This window comes from Astatotilapia calliptera, chromosome 1 (assembly GCF_964374335.1).
Source record: "Astatotilapia calliptera chromosome 1, fAstCal68.1, whole genome shotgun sequence".
Classification (NCBI taxonomy): domain Eukaryota; kingdom Metazoa; phylum Chordata; class Actinopteri; order Cichliformes; family Cichlidae; genus Astatotilapia; species Astatotilapia calliptera.
The window spans coordinates 16,349,254-16,368,989 of NC_137422.1; the positions used below are offsets into that span (position 1 = coordinate 16,349,254).

Consider the following 19,736-nt stretch of genomic DNA (forward strand, 5'->3'; position numbering starts at 1 on the left):
TGAAATTGCCCTTTGACAAAATAAATATAATAAGAAAACCTTTCTCCCCGGTAAATTGTAGATTTATTGGAGAGATTGTGTTACAAAGTCACTTTAAGTTTATGTGTGTTTGTGGATGCAATTAGATATCAATTTTGACATGTAGGACATAGTTTTCTGGGGTTTGTTTTTTTTATAAAGGAAAAAAAAGGACACATTATTCAGTCAAATATTTGATCATTTAGATACATTTGAAGTACACGAAAATATATGATGAGCTTAACTTTGGTTATGTTGTTTAATGTGGATTTGTATTTTTGTTGACAAAAATGGGGCAAATTGCAGCATGTCTGGGTAATAATGTTTTGATTCCATTACAGTATGGCTTGGATCGAATTCTGGGGGAGGAGAAAAGTCTTGCTTTACTGGCAAGAGCCATTGATCCCAACCAGTCTGCAATGATGACCGATGTGGTAAAGCTGTTGTCAGCCATCTGCATTGTAGGAGAAGAGAACATGTATGTCATTGATTCTCTCAACATTTCTATCTGACTGACTTTTTCTAATGTTAAAGCACAATGTTTTTCCATTAGATTAGGCTGTACTTAAATAGTAAAGTGGATAACTATCATGTCTTTATTATCAGTTTAAATCATACTGGCACACAGTAATAAATGGTGCTAAAATGTCATAAAAAGGCCGAAACTTAACAGAGCAGTAAGAGAAAGACTGCACTGTAATTTACCTTATAATTCAGTCACTCGCGCACTCCAAGGAACCTTGGATACAATATAGGAAAGAGCGTATGGTTAAATCCCTAAAAATGAATGCATTGCTTCATTTTTTTCTCTCTCAAACTGTTCAGTCATGCATTTTATGTTCTCATTTAGTTTGGAGAAGGTCCTTGAAGCCATCACCACAGCGGGGGAATGGCGAGGCATTGAGAGGTTCAGTCCCATTGTGCAAGGACTACGCGATCGCTCAGTTCAATTACAAGTAAGTGCAAAATACTTTTCCACCATCTGACACCTTGTTTTCCGCAGATTTTACTGATATTACATACACAGTAACTGTGAAAACGTGACAATGTCAACAGATCACAGCCAGTCAAAGGTCCCTCAGTTACTTAAACATTCACTGTGAGGTTTGATAAAATTCCTGTTTTGTTGTTTTGTCATATTTTTTATTTGCAACTAATTTTCAGTCAACCAATTGCAAATCACAGATCAAGTCGCAGTGACGCCTAAAAAGGCAGCTAGACATTTCTCATCTTTTAGTATATGCAAAATGCTTGTATTTTAATGTTATTTAGAATTGATTAATTGTTATGGGGAAAATATGGCTGCTATATTCATGTGGGTGAAATGTCTCAAGTGGCATGCTGCAATTAAAGACAGTGTCATTGTTCATTTGCATTAACAATGTGTTTGTTGTTGTAATTTGGTGCTCTATAGATGAAGATGAGTTGAATTAAATCTTGGTGAATCAGTTACAGTAAATAAACACCAATGCTACATAAAGCCCTCTCAAATTTTTTGAAGGTTCTGTTTTTTCAGCATGAAAAAAGTGAGCAACTTTGTTTATTTTCAATTTTGATGTGAACACCATCGTTAAACAAACATCTCATGCTATATAATTAGTTTTTCGAGGCAAATAGACCTACATGTTGAGCAGCAATAATACAGAAAACACCACTTGCAAGTGCAACATGAGAATTAAAAAAAAAAAAAAGGTCTGTTCATTCTGTTTTTCATGAACTCGTCAGTGCCAGACAGAGATGGGCAGTAACGCGTTACTGTAATCTGATTACTTTTTTCAAGTAACGAGTAAAGTAAGGGATTACTATTGCAAAAACGGTAATTAGATTACAGTTACTTTCCCGTATGAACGCTGCGTTACTGCGTTACTAAAACCGTGATCTTTTTGCGAGAATGTCTCGCGACAGTGACGTAAGCGAGTGCGCCGTTAGTGACAACAGCTGTGTGCAGATCAACAATGGATCACATATCGATTGTGGGAGAGAGTATGAGCGTGCAGCGTTTAAAGCGTGGGAGCACTGACCTTACTTTGAGTTTGATTCCATAAAAAGTGACAAAAACATTAGCGTCCATCGTGCGTGGGAAGAAAACTTCTTTTTACAGCGAAAAAACCCCCCCTAAACTTCCGAGTAGCTACGACGTAATGGGAAACTCACAGAGAAACTCGCGGATTCTTCAACTGACCGCGGCACACCTGCACCAGGGTAACCCTCCGCCTACCGCAGTCCTGCTTTACAGGTGAAAATAGAGCAACAGGACCGCTGAGTCTTTGACTTTATTTATTTTCTGCTGTGTTTTACTTGCATCTATTTGAAAGAGTGAGTGTAAACACAAAAAATATTTTATTTTATGTGCTGGAATGTGTAGAAAATAGGTTTAAATGTTAAACTAATTTATTCAAGTCAGAGAATGGTGCATATAATTAAATTTTTGCTTCATGCATAAAGTTAAAAGATTAAAACTGATAAAACAAGTTAAAAAAAGAGACTTTTCCATTTGATTACATTTTGTATGATGGATTATGTAGAAAAAGTAGAATTGGGCTGAAAGATCTATCGCTTTATCACCTCTTCAGGTTGTAAATCGTGTTTTTAAAAAGTAACTAAGTAACTAAGTAATTACTTTTGAAAATAAGTAATCAGTAAAGTAACGGGATTACTTTTTGGGGGAAGTAATCAGTAATTAGTTACTGATTACTTTTTTTTCAAGTAACTTGACCAACACTGGTGCCAGATGCTTCAGTTAAGTACAGATGTCACTTTTTAATGATCGCTTTCAGACCAGACATGTCAGAAATTAAAATTCGACCCACAAATTCATCTGCACCATTTGTTTTGAATAAATATCAGCTTAAAATCTACAGACAGCTGGGCAGACTAAGTAAGGAACAGTCCCTATACCAGTTAACAAGTTAACAAGAAACATAAAAGCAAGCAGTAGAAGAACATGCTCATTTAATCAATATACAAGTCCCTTTTCATGTTCTGCCTTAAACAAAAAGACGAACATAAAAAACGGGCCATTTTATTCTTGTGTGTATTCCCTCTACACATTCTCCATTTAGATAAAATTGTTTGGATCTTTACTCTCCAAGCACACTTAAACATTGCATATATACTGTTTCAAACAGTGCAGGTTTGCATGTTAAAATGTAATCATATAAATTATGGAAACTTCTTGTCCCTTTAAAACATTTATATAGTGTGACTGTTAAACAGAGCTCCCCATAACATGAGCAATAATTGAGGCACACATAATGAAGCTTAAATCATCTTTTCCATATTATTGGAATAAGAATTTGGTTTTTGTTTGTAGTACCTTGTGATAGGTACCAAATAGCATTCACATTCAGTTTACTGTATAATTATCTTTGACCAGTTCTCACCGAAAGAAAAAAAAATCAATAGTTGGTGAGGGAAGGGGAGACACTGGAATTTAAAATGAGGTATTTATAGAAAGGAAGTGGGGAAAAATAACAACCAGGATTTTTTTTCCAGTGCACTAGAAGGTAGAATTTACTTTACACAAGGATATTAAATACACAGAACTCATCTGTGGCCAAACAAACATTGCCCTTTGTACTTTGTTGTGTTTTATTGATGCTTTGTTATTACCTCGACTGTCTAATAGACAGCACAAATCCCCTTTAACCCCATGCATTATTAAAGCATAGACACTTTTATCCTAAGCATTGAAATGTGTGGCTACAGGCTTTCTGTTCTATTTCGGTACTTTTATTCATAGTGTCAGCCTAGGGAACGTTTTTTAAACCATAAATACTAAAATTGAGGATACCAGTATTGTCTCTTAATACTCCTATCTCAATGTCTTCATATTTGTCTTATTTGTTATCTCAAATATAAAGCTGAAGGTGTGATAAGAGTTCCATGACTTCCCATTTAGAGTAAAAACTACATGATTTAATTTTAACCACTAGGCCCTTCATCGCTTTGTGCAGTGATACACTTTTTCCGGAGCTCCTGCTGTATTTGTTATGCTCCTTGGAAATAGCATTCTGTAAGTACCATATGCAGCTTGTGCTATGTCAAAAGATGACCCTTCAGCTTGAACTTTACTAAAATCCACAAAGCCAAATCTGGCACTGAGTGTGGGTGGGGACCTGTGATGGCGTTGGTGACTTATTGGCAGGCAATACAAAGGTGCTGTGATACTTTGTAACATCAGTAGCGTTACAATATTAAAGAGGCTCTTTGGTGACAGGTATTAGTAAACTGGAGTACCAAAGATGAGAGTGTGCCATCAAATTAAACATCACCTGAATATCTAGCATTGCCATATTGTCTTTTCACACATGAATGGATTGCCTTACTGGTCAATAATTGATTTTTCTGTTTATCTTTGCCTGGGTAGTTGAAGAGTCACACAATGTAGCTGTCCCTGCGTAATAAACCAAACTCAGAGGGGAGTGAAAAACTGCTTTCAAAACAGCAAGTTTGCCCTTAAATTGACAGTTGGTTAGTTGTGTGTGTATGTGTGTATATGGGGCTGCAGTTGTTACATTAATATTAAAATCAGCCCCCACCCCCAGTTGGTGACTGGAGAAAATAGACATGCATTAGTTATGGTCCTTTGCTTCCAAGGGACATGGCTCATTTAGAATGCATGCCAGCACGCTTTTCATCATCTTCTGGAAAAAAGTCCATCATCTCTTTCTTTGGTTCTTTCTCTCATTCTGCTCTCTTCCCTTCTCTCACACTCTCTTTGTTCTGTGTACCCCCATGTTGCAGGTGGCATGCATGCAGCTCATCAATGCACTAGTAACATCCCCTGATGAGCTGGACTTCAGGCTGCACATTAGAAATGAATTTATGCGCTGTGGCCTGAAAGAGATATTGCCGGTAAGCAAAACATAACCACCACACACAAACGCACACACACAGACGAACACAATATAAACTCAGACTCACCTTGCATTAATATTAAAATGAGTTGTCCACTTCAGTGAAATATCGTCATTTTACTCCAGCAAATAATTCATGAAACACAGAGGAGAGTTTGCACGTCCTCTGTCTGTGCGACAGCCAGAAACCAATAAAGTTTCTAGTGTCTCGGCTAATAATCTTCCTTCTGGCTTTTATACCATCTAGCTAACATGTTTAACTTTTGTAAGCAGTGTTGTTGTTGCCAGCAAAATGAGAAAATAATAAATGAAAGTAAAACGCTGGTGCCCACACCTGTAAATAATCACAGTTAGGATGAGCTCCTCGTCTTTACTTGAGTTTAATAAAGGATCTTGAGCTTTCCTCACTATTTAATTTTGCATAATTCTTTATGCACCTTCTTTTTGCACCTTGATCCTTATGTAGCAACTGCTAGTCATCAGGAATGAGGCCCTTGACATTCAGCTCAAGGTATTTGAGGAGCACAAAGAAGAGGACATGATGGAGTTCTCTCACAGACTGGAAGACATTAAGAGTGAGCTTGAATATCCTTGTCTTTATTATAAAAAGGTACATGCAATTTGGATTTATGATTCAGTGTTTGTGTCTTGTAATTGTGCCTAATTTTCTTATGAGACATTCATGGGATCCAGTTAAGGTAAATTATTTCTGACATTATGCAAACAAAAGTGTAAATTAGAGTCAAAACACATTTTTCTTACATTTACTTTTGTGTCATTACCTTCTTTTTTACGTGAAATTGCACTGTTGACATTGAAATACAAATCCTTGACTCGCTGCACTGATGCAGGTGATATATTCAGTATTGTGCAGAGCATGGTAAAGGACAGCAGTGCAGAGCCATATTTCCTCTCTATACTGCAGCACCTCGTGCTTATACGAAATGACCACTTGATCAGGTAAAAATCAACACAAACACACGCACACACACACAGTTTAATGAATCGAGTAATGCTTTACTTGTCAGTTAAATGAATCAGCTAAATGTTTCCTTATTTAGACTACATGTTTACTTGTATACTTATAATTTTCCTTTAGTAGTTTTTATTCATATGTATTTGTTCACTAATCAGGTTTATTGGTTTGCCTTATTCGTTTTCTTAAAAATAGCAGAGTATAGTAATGTAATTTACAGTCTCTAGACTGTATTCTGACTGCATTTTCATGTCACATTTTACCTAAATGCACACACATCTCAGGGTCTAAGCAGTTTTGAACATTGTTAATGATGTACACTGTTGAAGAGCTTATGCTTTGTGGAGGTCTAGCTCTTGCCGCCTTAAACCCTCTCAATGACATTGGTTAACAAAGAGAATGCTTTCTCTTTCATCTCTAAGCCTTCTACAGAAGCCATTGCTACAGAGCATTTCTCATCTCCTATTAATGGTGCTTTTCAAAGGCTTATTTTATGTTGGTTCTCTTGCTGTTGGGTGTGACTTGGCTTGATCAAAAGATGGAGCTTTAGTCTGAAGAATACAAAATGCATCACCTGCCAAAAAACAACACCTTTTTGGTGCTCTTCTCTAGCTCTGTCTGATTATTATTATTTTTAATATATACATTTTTTTTATTTAAGCACTGGTGCTTCTGTGACTGCCCTCACTTTGCTAAACATCATTAACCATTCACAAATATTTCATACATTTAAAAACATACACTGTTGCTCCCTGTTGCAGGGATGTAACTGTCTAGAGTACACAATTTTTGAAGCCATCTTAAAGAAATGGTAAGAAGAGAGGAGAAAACCTAAAATCGATGATTTGTAAATCACTATATATAACATTTAGAGTTGTACATAGACAGTGCATCACAAACTGGAACTGAGAGAATGAGGCCCCCAATGTCTTTCAATTGATAGTTTGAGAAGTACTGTTCTGTTGTTTAACTAGCTGCCCGCACAGTCTTTCACTGAGTGTTGAACTCTTGCCCATCCCTGCTTTTGAAAAGCTGCGTTTCTGTAGGATGTTTTTATCCCCACTGAATCTAATGAGCTGGGAAATGTTTAGCCAGGTATGTTAGCATGGGTTTTTAAACTAGGCAACTTTCCCAGGCCCAACTTTTTTTGTGTTGTTGTTGTTGTTGTTTTTTTTTTTAAAGGATTTTTTCAGACAAATAATAATAATATGGGACATACTGTATTTGCATTATAAAAAAACAAAAACAAAAAAACCCCCAAACCTATGAGATTTAGATGATTTGAAAATGCTAGCTCTGATTTCTTATTTTGTTTTTATTTGTTTTTGAAGGGGTTAAACTCTAGAGTTTAATTTGAGTTTAATTTAAACTGTTCAGCCATGATACATCCAGGACAGGCTCTGTTTACTTAAATTTTCAGTGATTACAATAAGAAAAGATATCCAATTGATGTCAGCTATACCGTGAGATCAGCTATCTTATCAAGAACAGTCATTCTCAAACTGTGGTATGCGTACCACTGGTGGTGCGTGGGGTCCTTCTAGTGGTAGTCTGAGATATGCAACTTCAGCTTCTATTCTCTAATTTAATATAAAGGCAGAACATTACACATAACAACTAGAGATAGCACGATACCACTTTTTTATGTCCGATACGGATACTGATATCATAAATTTGGATATCTGCCGATACCGATATGAATCCGATATAGTGTGTTTTTTTTTTTTAATCAATAAAACTGTTTTTTTTATAAATATCTTGCTGCAATTTGTATAATTCATGCTCAATTTTTAAAAAACAAAACAGTAAAGCTATTCTGTTATACCTGTATGCAAAAAATACACTGCACCCAAAATATTTTATAGTTCAGCTACACTGATCAATCTAACAAACTTAAACCTACACCATCCTCCCTATTCTGGTATTTTAAAGTGTACCTAGCAGAAATATTAAACAACCTAACTAATAGGATTGCCAACTCCCACAAAAAAAAAAAAAAAAGGGAACCACCCCCGCCTCGTGATGCTTAATCGACGCAATCAACAAGTTAGTCATTTTAAATGAAATATCAAAGAAAAGTATTTTTTGTACCCCCCTTTTCCCTGCTAATGTCCTACCTGGCCCCCTGGCAAAACTTTGCTAGACCCGCCCCTGCACAATTACCAGCCGTCAGCTACGTAAAAAAAAAAGGATCCTGGTGTTATTTGTCTCTCAGAAACAGTTCATAACTTCTCTTCAACTCATTCATGTCACTTAAAATGTAATCCTGTTTCTCCATCATTATTCAGCTCTGATGATTCAGTAAGGACATCTCCTGAATTCATTTTCATGTTTCCCTCTTACCACATATCCAAACGGATATCATGACCAGCAGCTTTTACAGTCGTGGCTCCAGCAAACATCAGCTGAAACTAAAAATTAATATTAAATCAATTCTAACAACAGCTTATCAAGCTTAAACGTGCTGCTGTTGTTTATCTGCTGGTCTCCTCTTTCTGGCGCAAAGTGGGCGATAAACAAACAAGAAAGACGGGACTTGCGGCAGAAAAAACGATCAGCTGGTCATTGATCAGTTTCATGATTGAAGTAGCAAAGGGGGAGGGAGGGGAGAGAATGAGAGAAGAGTCAGCTTTGTAGCAAAGACAGAATAACTCCAGCTTTGTATTTTTGTTTTTGTTTGTTTTTGGTTTTTTTTTATTCTACCTGAAGTATGGAACAAGTCTCTTCCTTTTCACATCAATATGGAACTCCGACGACCAGTCCAGCTGTGGCTCCATATATCAGTTGTTAAGCTTAACGTGAAAATACTATGCAAACATTCAGACATGCACTTACACACTTGCTTTACTCCTCTGGGATAGTTTTCTCTGAGATGAAATGACACTGTTTGGAAGCATAGCGAGGCTCCAAAGGCTCCACCAGACCGCCGACAGGTCTCGCAGACAACAGCCGCTCTATCACGTGACACATACTGCTCCAATGCGCTGAGCTGGGTTACGCCAATCAGCGCGTTTTGTGAGGTGATTTTGTGATACTTCGGATCGGATTACATTTTTTATTTCTCTCCGATATCCGATCCAGTAATTTAGGTCAGTATCGGAACGATACGTATCGGTCCATCTCTAATAACAACTAGCAGTTATAATAATTGACTTATGTTTTAAATTATTCATCAGGAAAAAGTACTAAAAATTGACCATAAAAAAATAATACATTATCCTTTGATTTTGTTTTTATCTAGAACATGAATTCACTCTAATTCATCTTATAATTTAACATCAGTATTGTGAGGACTGTTTAAAAATAGTAGCTTAATGGAATGAACATATTTCTCCCTGTAGTTTAGTGATTAAGGCTCCATTAGCTTATAGTATTTCTGTTAAATATGTGTACTGGGTTTGCTTAAGAAATTTGTCTTGCATTGTTGATTGTCCTTAGTGGCAGATTAGGCATTGTCTGAATGTGGTCCCTCTGATGAACTGCACTGGTTTTAGTTATTGGAATTCTTTTTGTTAATGTTTTTGATTCAGTGATTCCATTGTGTAGCTAATGTTTCGAATCATATGCATGGTATTATGAGATGCAGTCTCTGCATTGTTTTAGGAAGAGGTGGAAACCAATATCCCTGATTAATCACTGTTTGTAAGTATCAAAGTATTAGTTAATGATTTGGTGTGGAAGGGATTAGGACTCTCAGCGGGATCATTGTAAGATAATGAACAGATCAAACATTCACTTTATCTTTAACTCACAATAGCACTGTGCCTCCCAGCGTTGCATGTCATCTGTTGTTATTATATTATTTCCTTCTGCTTATTGAGGCTTGGCCCTGGTTATTTTGTGATCAGTGTGTCCAGCAGAGCCATATGAAACAGTTTAAATGCAATTACTCAGCGTTTGCTGATATTATCATCAAAACAGTGCTTTTATTAAGGCGCTAGGTTTGAAGGAACCCAAAGGGTCTTGTAACAGGGACCTGTGTAACATTAGCATTTACCTCACTTTAGTAATTTACTGTCTCCACAATCAACACAGTTGATTCCCTGTCCTACAGAAAGCTTAAATATTGCTTCAGTGAATACCAAATTTGTGGTATATATGGACACATGTATGTAAGCAAACACATTACCACCCTCCTAAAAGCAAAGTGAGGGGCAGAACTTTAAATAAATAAAATTGTGATAAATTTTCTCTTTCCTTACAGTACTTCCATTTCCTGTTGGCATAGGTTTTCAATATTTGATATAGTGCGAGACATCTGATACACCACTATTAGTTTAATTATTAAATAAAAATCAAAAGAGGCCAAACTGGGAATTATGTAGTTATTCTCTGCATTAAGGTATCTGTGTGCATATTTTTTCCCCCTCAAAGTTGAAAAATGTATAATTTCCATTAATTAGTGTTAATTGCAGTAATTATATGCTTGTGCATGTAAAGTGTACCATGTTGTGATTTTTTTTTTTTTTTCTTGTGAGTTGTTTTCAAATTTTACCTATTACTTGAAAAACAACAAGAAAAAACAACTCAGTAATATGCTAATTAGTTTAGAGCTGTCTGTTAGTATATTAAACTATCTCTGATATAATACAGTAACTGTAAAAGATTTCGGGCACATTTCCCGTATCTTTTTGCTAGCCATGTTCTTCCTGCATACACTAAACAGATTAAAACTAACAAATACAATTAGGTGTTTTTGCAGTCCCAGGCCTTATTTAAAGTACAACAGTAAGCGGAAAGCATTAGGCCTTGAGCACAGAGTGTCTTTGCTCACTGTTTCTTGTGTGTAGCAATGCAGTGCATAAAATTTCAGTATTAAATAGAGATTATATTTTGTGTTAATAAATTGTAATCAATTTCCAACTAATAGCATCGCTAGCCTTAAAGCTTTGAACATCTGCGATAATCAAAAGAAGTCTTTGCCAGCAAATTGTTGTGTGAGTGGTGCAAAGTCACACAACATGAACATCTGACACCACAAGTTTGCAGAGGGAGATGGCAATTTTATTTAACTTGTCTGCTGTACTTTGAGTCATAAATGGTATAAATTGTATTGTATTATTCAGACCATTAAGCATGTCATGAATAAAAGATGAAACGGCATTTTTACAATAAGGAAAGTTGGAAAAGACTGAAGACAGAAACGATTTCCTGTAATATGATATCCTGCGTAATGTTTGTAGAACTGTATGCGAATACCTTGCAGCAACCTGATGTCATCTGCAGGTAACGTAGCGTAAACACAGTGGATAGCCATGCATAGTATTTGATGTCATTTAAATGCAGCTACCAGGAGTGACTTAAATTGTTAATTTTATTACAGCAGAGAAAAGCGAGTGTAAATTTTGTCACTAAGGTTTCTTTGCCATTATCAGGCCACCATTTTGAAGAGCATTTTGTTCTTAATGGTTTGCCTGGTTAAATAAAAGATTAAAATTGCTTGAAAGCCTGTGCCTGTGGCTCAAAGACAGTTGTATGTTTCTAACTATCTCTCTATACTTTTTGTCTCATTTATCTTCGCTCGCAGGCCACAGTACTTTAAGATCATTGAGGAATGTGTTTCTCAAATTGTGCTCCACCGTAGTGGCACTGACCCAGATTTCAGTTACCGCAAGCGCCTCGATGTCGACTTTAGCCACCTATTAGGCAAGTTGCACAATTTTGATAGCTTTTTTTTTTTTTTTTTTTTTTTTTAATTACTTTATTTTTTTCAGTAGAGCACTGATAATTTCTGACTAGTTGTTTTTTGTTTTTCAGAGGTGTGCGTGGATAAATCTCGAATAGATGAATATGAACAACAAGCTTCGGAACTGGCACAGAAGGCAAGTAATGACAAAAGGAAGCAAAAATATAGCATGCTGACATTTAAACTAATGTGTTGTATAAAATAAGGTACTAATGAAACACAAACTCTTCTAAAAATCTAAATATAATGAGGCCATAGGAATAACAACCATATAGGTTTTTGTAAACATCAGTTAGCAACCGTGACATCTTGCTGTGGAATAATGACCAGACTGACCTTAAAATACGCAAACTTCATTTTAAAGTGAGATATATTAAAACAATGTTTTATTGTAATGTAGCAGTGTAATTGTATCTGTTTCTACCATTAGCTGAAATCAGCTAATTTCAAGTTATATTCCAAGTCAGTATTATGTGTGCTTGGTTGAATAAACTGGATATTTGGTGCTCTTTTTTTCAGTTTGATGAGGAATTTCTAAGCAGACAGGAGGCACAAGCTCAGCTGGTCAAGTGTGAAGAAAAAATAGCTGAACTCCAAGCAGAGCTACAGGCCTTCAGGTCCCAGGTACTTTTGTACATTTGTTTTTATTCGAAACGGGATGTGAGATGTAAGAGAATGTTGGATTGGATTACTAATTAAAATCCCTTGAATATTGCATTGAAATGCAATTCAACTTTCTTTTCTTACTTTCCAATGGTGAGATGTTCTTGTTATTTAGGGTTGCGGCATAGGGGTGGGGGTTTTATTCACTGGAGCCTGCCGTTTGGTTTGACATAGAGGCTGCTCTACTGGCTAGCTGACACTAAGTCTAATAGGAATACTGACCAGTCCTCCATGTTGGCCATTTCTAATTCTCTGATCTCTATCCCATAAGAGGAAATTGTTCTAAAAGCAATTTATTCTGACAACCCCTTCAGCCCCCCCTTCCCATACCACAACACTCCAGAGAGTTACTCCTACACCCTGGCACTGCAAGATAACTACACACTCAGAGAGAGGAAAAGAACTTCCTTTTTTTTCCATGATAATTTTTCAATTTGAGTGAGCAAACACAGGATGAATACTCAAATACTGCCTTGGTTCAAATGGTGATGGTACATTTAACCGGTGCAGGTGCATGCATACATACTTTGTCTCTTTGTCTTTGACCATGCCTGTATCAGTCTCGCTCCCACCAAACAGACTTTCACTCGTGCTTGTTAATTCAGCAAAGGTGTTCTTCCCTGCAGACGCAGAATAAGAGCCCAGGGCTGACCTTTAGTCGGCGTCTTTAATCTAAAACTGGTGCATGGATCAATAAGCCATTTGCTCTATATGATACAATTTACAAAGCTATAGCATTTCTGTTTTTTTGTATTTTTGAAAAAACATCATTGTGTGTATGATCTTAACAGTATCTGGACCCTTTCTGAGCATTTGGCCTTTACTGAATGGTTGAAAGAGTACAGCTCTGGTATCCATACCGTAGAGGTATTACACAGGAAAGAATACAGAACATGGTGTATAAGCACATTTTGTTTTGCTTTTGGTCTCCCCAATAAGTCGTTTTTCTTTGTTTTCTTTGACATGTGAATTCACTGCCACGTGATATTTAAAAAATAAATAAATAAATGAAATACGAAGGCGTTCATTCTGCAGAAAATACATTTCAAGTTGGAAGCTAAGTGCAATAGCATGGAACCCTAAACTATGAACTCTGGGACTGGCTGATTGAGATGTCGTATCATCAGCCTTGTTCAGCCTGTTTTGGAGATTTAATTGATGATGTTGTATTTCAAGTATAATTTTTTAAATTCCAGGCTACAGTTTACTGTTCAATTCAAAACTGCTTCAGTTCTGAGCTCTGCGCGTGCATGTGTGTGTGTGCGTTTATTTCTATTTCTATAGCTGAATTTTATTTTGCTTGAATTTTCAGTTTGGAGCTGTACCCGTGGGGCCAGCCAATGCTGGACAGGCATCATCTTCTTCAACAATCCCATCTGGGGTTCCAATTCCTGCTCCGGCATCTCTTGGGCCAGTCCCACCACCACCTCCCCCTCCGCCTCCGTTACCTGGCTGTCCTGCACCACCTCCACCACCTGGAATGCCTCCTCCATTTGGTGCTCCCCCACCACCCCCTCTTGGATTTGGGGGTGGTCTAGGCTCACCTACCCACCACACTCTGCCTTATGGCCTCAGGCCAAAGAAAGAATTCAAGCCTGAAACCTCCATGAAGCGCCTGAACTGGTCCAAGGTAAGACTCACAGATGTAACATACTACAGTTGGTACAATGCACCGTAGTGTATGTTACATTATAAAAAATGAAGTATTTCAAAAACTTTGAAAGAAGAAACTAAAATTTAGGCCACGTAGAGACCCTCTACTTCGTTCCTGATGTTTATTGGCAGCTCCTGCTAAGTACAGGTGTTTCTCTGAGAATTAAACAACAACTTTCTCACTTTGTGCCAAGACAGAAATAATTGAAAATAACAGATGATCAGATGCTATTGTCAGAGCAGCCTCTGTGGTACTAATACAGATGTTGTTATCCGCAAAGCAATATTAGTTCACACCACCAGCGATGTTAGTTTGTGGTTTGATTAATAATTTAATGTCAGATTTACAACAGTACAGATGTTCAGCAAATTAAACCAGATGTTTGAAATTTACAGAGAACATTCTTGTAGGACATGTGGAGAACCTGTCCTGCAGCTGTGGAAGACCCTTGCATATGGCTGTGTTTGGGACAAAGCTGTTGTAAAACTTTCTCATTAATAAGAGTTCAAGTTCCAACTGTTGCCCACAAACAGCAGTCCTAATGCAGTGACACTCATTTATCACTTTCCTAATAGAGTGGCACTTAGTAAGGGTATCTTTTCTGAGGTCAGTGCCCTGTCTTGCAATTTTAAACAAGGTGATCCACATCTGCACCAGAGTTTCATGGTGTTAATTTGACCATTCTTCATTTCTTCATCATATAACAAGAACTTGAAAGGTTTGGCTTTGGTGGACATACAAAAATACAGCTGGCAATTTACACATGTAATAGATACAGGAGGAAGTCAGCTTTCCGTTAGTGTTGCATTTCATTGGACTCTGCTTAATCTAATATTCACAAGTGTTTTAGTAAGGTCCGGCATATTGAGTCACGCAACAATGTTTGTATCTTGGCTCTAATTGCCTTTCAAAGCCAGTTGCTGACAGTGACAACGAGATCAGTTTAATATAACTACAAACATATGCAGTGAAAGATAGTTGATTCTTCAAAACATCAGCAGTGCTACCAGCGTTTGGTGATTAAAGGAAGTATTCACTTTGAAAATATTCTTTGATAGACTATGGATTCAATTTAAAGACTCCTCAATATATTTTTAAAATTAAGCTTGAGGTTTTACCAACTTCTATCTATTTATCTACCTGCTTGTCTGACTTTCTTTATTTTAGTCTGTATTGTAGGTTCTGCTGACTTTATGTTATTGTTCCAAGGAGGAAAACTATTTCATTGAGTAATGGGAATACTGCACTTTATATTAATCTGGAAAGTAATGCAAATACCTGGTGGTGTGCTTATTGTTATTTATTTATAACATTTGGTGTCAGTCTTCATGGGAAACTATATCTCGAGGCTTTAATATGACTAATAAATAATTAAGTAATCTTTATATTTCTCTGTCAAGCCCTAACTGGTTTATTAAAGATGTTAAATTATGGCTGTGTATTTTAAGATTCGTCCCCAAGAAATGTCAGAGGGCTGTTTTTGGGTGCGGGTTGATGAGGACCAGTATGCAAAGCCAGATCTGCTCAACAGAGTTGCTCTTACTTTTGGATCACAGAGAACAGGTAAGACCATCTACTTTTTAATGCACTTATTTAATTTCCATCTGTCAAGGTGGTGCATTGTATTCTGAGAAGGCTTGGTTATCCTTTACACTGTTATCGCTACGTGTTGGATACACTGTGTATGTTAACGCAGGTCAACAGCAAGCCAAACTCAATTTTCATGAGCCAGGAAACTGAGCGTCTTGCTCCTTTATTACGGTATTCTCGACGGCTTACAATCTTTTACAATTGTGGCTTGAATAACTCGATGAAAGTGCTGAGTGAAAAGCCATTGCTTTCGATGGTGTATATAAAGTAGGGCTGCACGATTAATCGTTAGAAAATCGCGATCTCGATTCATACTTATGTGCGATCTCATTTCCAAATGACAACGATTTAAAAAACAAAACAAAAACAAAAACAAAAAAAAACAACGACGACGATTGTACTGCATTTTGATCCGGGACGTAATCTGCATGAAAACAAGCGCTCTCTCTTCCTGCTCAATAAATGACAAGGGCGGAGCCTTATACCACGTGATACAGAAGCTGGCTGCTAAAATTAGCAGGGAAAAAACAACGGAGAGCACATCAGGGATGAGGAGAAAGTGACTGGAGAAAATCCGTCCTGGTCAACCACCCAAACATCAATAACGGGAACCTTATACAGCGCTTCCCTATACCCGTCGAACTTCCGCAGGCACAAAGAAATTACGGAGGCTATTACTTATCACCTGACCAAAGATATGGCTCCCATCAACACTGTGCAAAACCAGGGATTTAGGAAAATGATCAACACCCTAGACAAACGCTACACAGTGCCGTCCTGCAACTATTTTTCTATTGTTGCACTACCTGCTCTATACACGCAGTGTCGAGCAACGGTGGAGACGGAATTTCAAGCAGAACAACATTTTGCGGCAACCACAAAACGTGAGACATTTATTGTTTTTATGTTTATTTATTGTTTTTATGTTCAGTTTCAACTGTTACGAAGTTGATGTGCAGTTAATAAGTGCAATAAATATTTATACTGGAAAAGAAAATTGTGAGAGAATCGTGATCTGAATTCTAAGCCAAAAATTCGTGATTCTCATTTTATGCAAAATCGTGCAGCCCTAATATAAAGATTCAGGCCACAGGAGATGAAGTTTAAACACAGCCAGGTTTTCTGTACCATGTATTTTTTTCCCAACTGACTATAGCTTCTGCTTCCCACAATGCATTGCGAACACATATTACTCCTTCAAAATAAGATACAGAAAAACTAATGCTGATTGTATAGAATATATTTTTAATTAAATGACTTTTTTTTTTTTTTTTTTTACATAAATTACCACAGTTGAAATATGACATTTTATCACTAAATTATTATGAACCATTTTTAATCTTTTACTTGGGACATCCTTCATAAACAGATGTTTTCACACAGTTAAGCATTTGTGTGTAATACATTATTTAACTTATTATTACATAATATTTCTTTGTTTTCTTTGACTTTTTTTTTTTTTTTTTTTTTTTTTTTTTTTTTAGAAATTTTCCGCACTCGTCCATTCAGTTCACTCGTCTAGACAGTTGTGTACATTAGTTTGTGTTCAGCACTGCTTTAAACTTTCTACTTCACTTTTTCTTCAGCCTTCTTGTCTCAGCTGGATGGTAAAAGTAATAATTAATAATTGTCTTAATTAAGATACTTCAGCAGTATTACTCTGGGTTTATAAGCATCGTGCAATCAATGAACCTTAAAAGAAATGGTCTTTTTTTAGATACAGAATAATTTAGCTGAAAAGCAACAGAAACTATAAATGGTTAAACAACAAAAATTAATTAATAATTAGTCAGTGTTGGTTAAGTTACTTGAAAAAAATAATCGGTAACTAATTACTGATTACTTCCCCCAAAAAGTAATCCTGTTACTTTACTGATTACTTATTTTCAAAAGTAATTAATTACTTAGTTACTTAGTTACTTTTTAAAAACACGATTTACAACCTGAATAGGTGATAAAGCGATAGATCTTTCAGCCCAATTCTACTTTTTCTGCATAATCCATCATACAAAATGTAATCAAATGGAAAAGTCTCTTTTTTTAACTTGTTTTATCAGTTTTAAGCTTTTAACTTTATGCATCAAGCAAAACATTTAATTATGTGTTCGGTATAAAAAGAAGTTTTCTTCCAACGCACAAGGGACACTAATGTTTTTGTCACTCTTTATGGAACCAAACTCAAAGTAAGGTCAGTACTTCCACGCTTTAAATGCTGCACGCTCATACTCTCTCCCGCACTCGATATATGATCCATTGTTGATCTGCAGACAGCTGTTGTCATGAACGTCACACTCGCTTACGTCACTGTCATGAGACATTCTCGCAAAAAAATCTCGGTTTTAGTAACGCAGTAACGCACCGTTCCTACGGGAAAGTAACGGTAATCTAATTACCGTTTTTGCAATAGTAATCCCTTACTTTACTCGTTACTTGAAAAAAGTAAACAGATTACAGTAGCGTTACTGCCCATCTCTGTAATTAGTAAATATAAAATAAAAAGAAAATAGAGGGCTGACTATAGTCTGACCTCGGCCTGGTCATGAACAGCTTTATGCACCAGGTGGAGCCCACTATCTGAATCTTCGGCCACATTGGAACCCATTCATGGTCACTGGCGGGCTTTCTGGACACTCGTTGCCTAGGTAACCCTCTAATGTATTTACTACCATGTCTTATCGGGGATAGCTGTTGTTAGTTGCTTCAATCTCTTGCCTGGAAGTCGATTAAACTCTTGGGACATTATTTGTTGTTTTATGTCCTTTATTGCAAAATTGCTTCCATGGAGATTTAGACTAGGGCTGGGTATCGTCACTGATTTCTAGAATCGATTCAATTCCGATTCACAAGGTCCCGAATCGATTAATTCGATTCGATTCAAATCTGGGAAATTTTGACAGTCAGAAATATTATAATTCAGATCAGTACATTTACATATTTTTGTATCAATAAAAAGGAAGCTGACACACGCAAGACTTTATCACAGGTGTAAGCGTCACAGCAGATGCCTTTGTGTGAAAGTAGCTGAAGATAAAACACAGAAAAACATGAAGGTGATTTTCCTGTTCTGGGATTTTATAAAAATATTCTGCAGTACATCAAAAACGAAAGAAAACCATTAATCAACATATGAACATTACCTCTGAAGTTACAGCGGTTAGAGACACGGTTAAGTGTTTTGCATTTTGAATAATATTAAAAAGTTTAAATTTGTTCAGTATTGAACAGCAGAAATGAGGTTTTCTTTTCGGAAGAATGTAAAAGGGAAAAAAACAGCAGCCGACAGCCTGTAAACAACAGTAGATTTGTGCGTAACAAGCAAGCGAATAATGAAGAAAGGGAAACTGTTCTTGAAGTACAGAGAGAGAGAGAGAGAGAGAGAGAGAGAGAGCTGTGCATCGCGGTGGAAGCAAAACAGTAAAAGTCAGAGTGAATTCATGACGATGTTTATGTGAAGCGTTTGGATCTTCTTTTGCTGCTGGTTCGGTCAATACTGTTTGGAGAGAGATCAAACTAACAGCTTTAGAATCGGCTCATAAAGGGCGTGAACACAAAGCGCGGACCCGCCGACAGATCAGAATCAGCGAGCTGTCGGCTTTCAGCCCCGACTGTGAGAAAGGCGACATCTAACTGATTCTGATCCGCGGGTCGCGCTGTGTGTTTAAATCTATGTGCAAAATCCGTGTACCTGCTCTCATTTACTGTCTTAACTGTTTGGTTGTTCTTGAAATTTTGTGAGATGTCACCTGAGATTCTGGCATTTCGGGCAAAATAAATTTATATTAAAAAAATCGATTCAGGATTTTAATGAATCGATTTTACGTTATCCAAGCCAGAATCGATTTTAATCGATGAATCGATTATAAAAACCCACCCCTAATTTAGACCAACTGAAGCACCAGTGCTAACACATGAAAGCTGGATTCTGACTTAGGCAAATTCCCATAAATGGTAGCTTCAAGCCACTGACCCCTGAAACAGTTACATACTCCATACGTGTGAGTTGTCATACCAACTCACACGTATGGATCGTTTGTTTAGCCAGTCCTATCCCTGAGAAAGTACTTTAATGTGCTGGGGAAATATCAAAATAATATTATTATCACAGTATTACTGGTTTTATAGAAATGATTCTTTCCTCTATTTAAATAGACTGCTTGTGCAGTGACTTTTTTCTTTTTCTTTTTTTTTAAAAGTAGTAGTTTCAGTACTAGCACTCCTTGTGGAATCAGACTGTTTTGTATTTTGGTGACTATTTTAGTGGTGATATTGCATAATAAAACACCATACTCT

At 36.7% G+C, this 19,736-nt stretch overlaps 1 protein-coding gene across 1 annotated transcript in view; it reads left to right on the forward strand.

Moving 5' to 3' along the window:
- The window catches only part of LOC113020887 (protein diaphanous homolog 3), a 166,908-nt gene that overhangs the window by 22,972 nt on the left and 124,200 nt on the right, over positions 1-19,736 (forward strand). The window contains exons 9-18 of the mRNA XM_080290482.1: positions 360-496; positions 869-974; positions 4,765-4,875; positions 5,344-5,462; positions 5,721-5,837; positions 11,381-11,499; positions 11,611-11,675; positions 12,059-12,163; positions 13,515-13,832; positions 15,305-15,419. Coding sequence (XP_080146608.1) covers positions 360-496; positions 869-974; positions 4,765-4,875; positions 5,344-5,462; positions 5,721-5,837; positions 11,381-11,499; positions 11,611-11,675; positions 12,059-12,163; positions 13,515-13,832; positions 15,305-15,419 — 1,312 coding nt within the window. The remainder of the gene's footprint in view (positions 1-359; positions 497-868; positions 975-4,764; positions 4,876-5,343; positions 5,463-5,720; positions 5,838-11,380; positions 11,500-11,610; positions 11,676-12,058; positions 12,164-13,514; positions 13,833-15,304; positions 15,420-19,736) is intronic.